The sequence below is a fragment of the Cyprinodon variegatus genome, unplaced genomic scaffold, assembly GCF_000732505.1.
Source record: "Cyprinodon variegatus isolate N-32 unplaced genomic scaffold, C_variegatus-1.0 Scaffold13, whole genome shotgun sequence".
In the NCBI taxonomy this organism is placed as follows: Eukaryota; Metazoa; Chordata; class Actinopteri; order Cyprinodontiformes; family Cyprinodontidae; genus Cyprinodon; species Cyprinodon variegatus.
The window spans coordinates 2,515,127-2,519,457 of record NW_015150466.1 but is presented as its reverse complement, the minus strand read 5'-3'; the positions used below and the strand labels follow the sequence as shown (position 1 = coordinate 2,519,457).

Sequence of the window (4,331 nt, the reverse complement as noted above, 5' to 3'; positions counted from 1 at the left end):
TGTTTTATCAGAGTGTATGTGAACGCACCGCTCTGGTAGGAGAGCTCCACCGACTCACAGCCTCCGTAAGGAAAACTCGGCATTGTCAGGGATGGCTGGGCGAGAGACGGCTGGCTACCATCTGTTGGAAAATCAAATAGAAGCAGAAAAGGAGATCATCCAGATTATTACATTTTAAAACACATAAAGCATGTACTGCAAATACACAGGATATTATAGTTAGAGCATGAAGTGACAGCTGATAAGAGTCAGACAAATGTTCAGTTCATCTTTATTAAAGAATGAGCAGATTAAATAATACAGTGAACAAGAACAAATAAAGAAAACATTTAGGAAACCCTCAGAGCAGAGAATATAAACCCCACTGAGAAAATATTGATTCCAGTTTTTTTTCAACTATAAATCCTCTATCAGAGATGTCAGAATCTCAGCATATGTCTTCAGGGATTAGCTGGTTTCTTTCATATCAGGAGATCCAAAATAATTCAGTGTGTTCTTGTCTGCAAATCTGTCCAACAATATCCCCAAAAAAATAGCTTCACAGGTCTATATTCAAGGTAATGAACGACCGATGAAAACAGTTTTTTAAGGCTGATCTGAAAACTTTATTTATAACCAAACAAACAGGGAAGAAATTCAAAGTGTAGGGAAATTTATGAAGCGGGGGGAAGAGTTTAAAGAAGCAGCGGCAGCAGCGGTGGGGGGGCTGGAATTCAAAGAGAAAAACAAGAAAAAGTCAAAATGTCTCAAGATTAAAATCCCATCGGAACAACGTAAAGAGAATAAAATCATAACACTAAGGGGAGTAGCGACCTAGTGGTTAGGGCGTGAAATCCTGAGTTCAAAGCCACACCCCCATGAACTGTCACTCTGGGTCCCTGCACTGCTCCCCGGGCACCGCACAATGGCAGCCCACTGCTTCCCAAGGGGATGGGTTGAATGCAGTTCATTTCATTGTTCTGTACTTGCGATAGTGTGATGACAATTTTGAAAAAAAAAAATAGCTGTAAAAAATGAATAAAGTCTTAATTTTATAAGATTAAAATTGTAATGTTACTAGATTAGGCGCAGCAGAATACAGTCATACGATTACAAAAATAAAATTGTAATACTACCAGAATGAAATCATAATGGGTTAAGGTTACCAAAGTAATGTCATAACATTATGAGGATAAAATTGCAAATTACAAGATTAAAGTTGTATCAGATTAAAGTCATTAAATAAAAAAAAAATTAAGTCATAATATTCAAAGAAAAAAAATAAACATAAGGAGAATAGGATTACATGCTCAGCGGTGCAGTGCTGTGCGCTACTTCCTTGCAGCAAGAAGGTTCAGGGTTCGATTCCCGGTCCGGGGTATTTCTGTATGGAGTTTGCAAGTTCTCCCTGAGCATGTGTGGGTTCTCTCTGGATTTCAAAAAATCACCTAACGCCAAATCTAGCAACTTTTTTCTGCTACTGGAGACTTTGACGACAACATCTAAAAGCAGCGAACTCTGCTCTCCAGAGCAAGTAGATTGGTAACCCCGCCTCCTGCTCTCCTCTATCTTGTCTGCTGTCATGATTCATGCAGCTATTATTTCATCTAAATGAAAAATGGAGAACAGAGAAGCAGATCATGGCTTGTCTACAGAGAAAAGAAGGACTGGGTTATTTACTTTGGCCGTCACTTTTTGGAAACACAGGAAGGAGCAATCAGCTACGTGAGCATCGTTGTGCGCCTACAGGGATAAACTGATCGCTTCTGTCACAGGAATCATATTCAATGTGAACATCATGACAATAAAATATCCTTCATCTGCAGCAGGCTAAACCTACAAGGTATAGGAATCCACTGAAAACAAAGGCAAAAGTTCCTTTTCCTAAATGAAGACATGTTGGTTTGCAGAGCAGACCACCCTATGGCGTCTAGTGTGTTGGAAAACACACGATAAGCTCACCAAGGTCAAATATGCATTAAGCCAGGCATGAAATGAATTCATAGCGGCAGCTCCACAACAGTGACTATGATGGAGAACATCTCAATGCTAATGGGGAGATTTATTGACCCCCACGGGCACAAAAAAATGTGTGAGCATGCAGGTGTGCGGGAGACAAGACAGCGCTGTCGGATGAGCGAGGGAACGTGTGCGTTTGACAATATGAGTCAGGAAAAAATTTTCTACAGCATAAAAGTGTGTGCTGGGAGTTTGTGTGTGGGAATGAAGGCCAGACTGTGCGTGTATTAATGCAGTCCTTCATGCTTGGTGAAGGGTGTGTGTTATAAAGTTCCTACTTCCTACCCCCTGACTTTATGAAGACTTAGTTATGGATGACTTCGGCTCCGAGTGTTCCTTTATTATTTCTTAATTTCTTCCCACTGTTCCCACTAAAGCAGCACAACTGTGCGTATTAAACTGTATGTTTTATGCAAATCAATAACGATTATGACCCTTTAAGCCAGAAAACAGGCTTAAGGTCTGGTTATCCTCCCACAGCAGTGTGTCACAGTGAGCTTTTTGCAGATATTTTTGATTTATACCCAGTATTAAGGCATAGTCTACGCTATGTTATTCGACGCCACAACGCAAGAGGGATAATCAGGAACTCCCTGTGGGTCTATATACGGCCGAGAAGGTGAGGAAGTGGGGGCAAGTTAGTGCGACAACGGAGGGACATGAGGGCCAAAAAGAGCGGGGATCCAGGTGGAAAACAGGGTCCGGTTCTTCCGCACTTCGCTCATCTAGCTGGTCCACATTCACGAGTTGTTTTCCAAAATGGCGCTCATACAAACCAAACAAGCCGGTAAGGTACCAAACAGGAAATACGTATAATGTAAAGTGGATGTAGATTTGACCAATCAGAGGCCTCCTGTCTGCGGTCAGCTACAATTATGGAGCGGTGGACCCAGAGTGTCTGCAGAGGTCGGGGGCATGTCTGCATTAACTTCGACACACACCAGAACTAAACATGGAGATGCAGCTTTAAAAGGGTGATAGAATGATTCTATAGGGCAGTGGTCTCCAACCCTGGTCCTCAAGATCTACTATCCTACAGATTTTAGATGCATCCCTGCTTCAACACAGCTGAATCAAATGAATGGCTTGAAAAGGTAATCAATCATTTGATTCAGCTGTGTTGAAGCAGGGATGCATCTAAAATCTGTAGGATAGTAGATCTTGAGGACCAGGGTTGGAGACCACTGCTATAGGGTATTTGGTCCTTAAGGTCTCTGAATAGGGTGTGTAACATTGGTTGGGCTGAAAATGTCATATTTGCTGTTCTATTTGCCATAATGGAAGCCTGGTTAAAAGCTCCAGAATGAAACTACTCCTTTTATGGAATGCTCATCAATATTTAAATGAGCTGTGCGCTGATTGGTCAGTTTACAACGAGTGAAGCTGCTGAGCAAAGACGCATCATAGCAACAAGCACTCACTCACTGAAACATCAGATTGTTGATATGGTAGGGTGACCAGACGTCCTCTTTTTCCCGGACATGTCCTACTTTTCATGCCTAAGAAAATGTCCTTGGGGAATTTCAAAATCGTCCGGGATTTTGGTCGACTACAGTGCGGCATGTAGTCGAAACACTCCGGAGGCTCGAACTGATCCGTTAGCTCCATGGCTGGTCCGGGAACTCCGGCAGGGAGCCAGCAGCAGGCGGAACGACCAAACCCGACCAGGTGACGGTAGCCTGGCACCCGCGGCCTCGTGCTTCACTCCGCCTGCCTTACCAGCCCCAAGAGCCCCTCCTACCGGCTGAGGATGGCGGCTTATGGCTCTCTACTGAGGTCTGGTCCAGTCAGTGGCCCAGCAGTTGACACTCCATACTCCCCCCCTCCCTTGAACCAGGGAACCAGTGGGCTGGTCTGTATGTCAATTTCAGGGCATGACAAAAGTACAGGCCAGAACAAAATAAGGCAACATCCCTGAGTTTACGTCAACTCGGGGCTTCGTTTGGATTGGCCTGTTTTAAGGTGGAAGTTTAGAATTGTGAGATTTGCAGAAAAAGGAGGTGTTGATGGGGTTTGAACTTCTCTGTACGTCCATTTCACCCACTGAACTATCGTTATACATCTATAACAATGTAAACTTGGTTTTGCGTTCTATCACCCCTTTAGTTCTTCTGCTCCACTAATCTGGAATAAACTCACAGAAAACTGAGAGCTGAAACTCTGAGTTGCTTTAAATCCAGGTGGTGTTTGCATCAGTTTTGCATTTTCTGTACGTTTATATATCTGCAGAGCGTTTGCACCTTCAGTGTCACTCTGTGATGTCAACGTTAAAGCTACAGTGTGTAATTTTCAGCGACATCTAACGTCCAGACTGCAGACCGCAGCAACATGAA

The 4,331-nt window shown here is 43.3% G+C and overlaps 1 protein-coding gene across 1 annotated transcript in view; it reads right to left on the bottom strand.

Moving 5' to 3' along the window:
- Positions 1-4,331, bottom strand: part of LOC107089818 (receptor-type tyrosine-protein phosphatase T-like) — a 309,070-nt gene that overhangs the window by 80,896 nt on the left and 223,843 nt on the right. Inside the window, exon 15 of the mRNA XM_015382802.1 lies at positions 29-121. Coding sequence (XP_015238288.1) covers positions 29-121 — 93 coding nt within the window. The remainder of the gene's footprint in view (positions 1-28; positions 122-4,331) is intronic.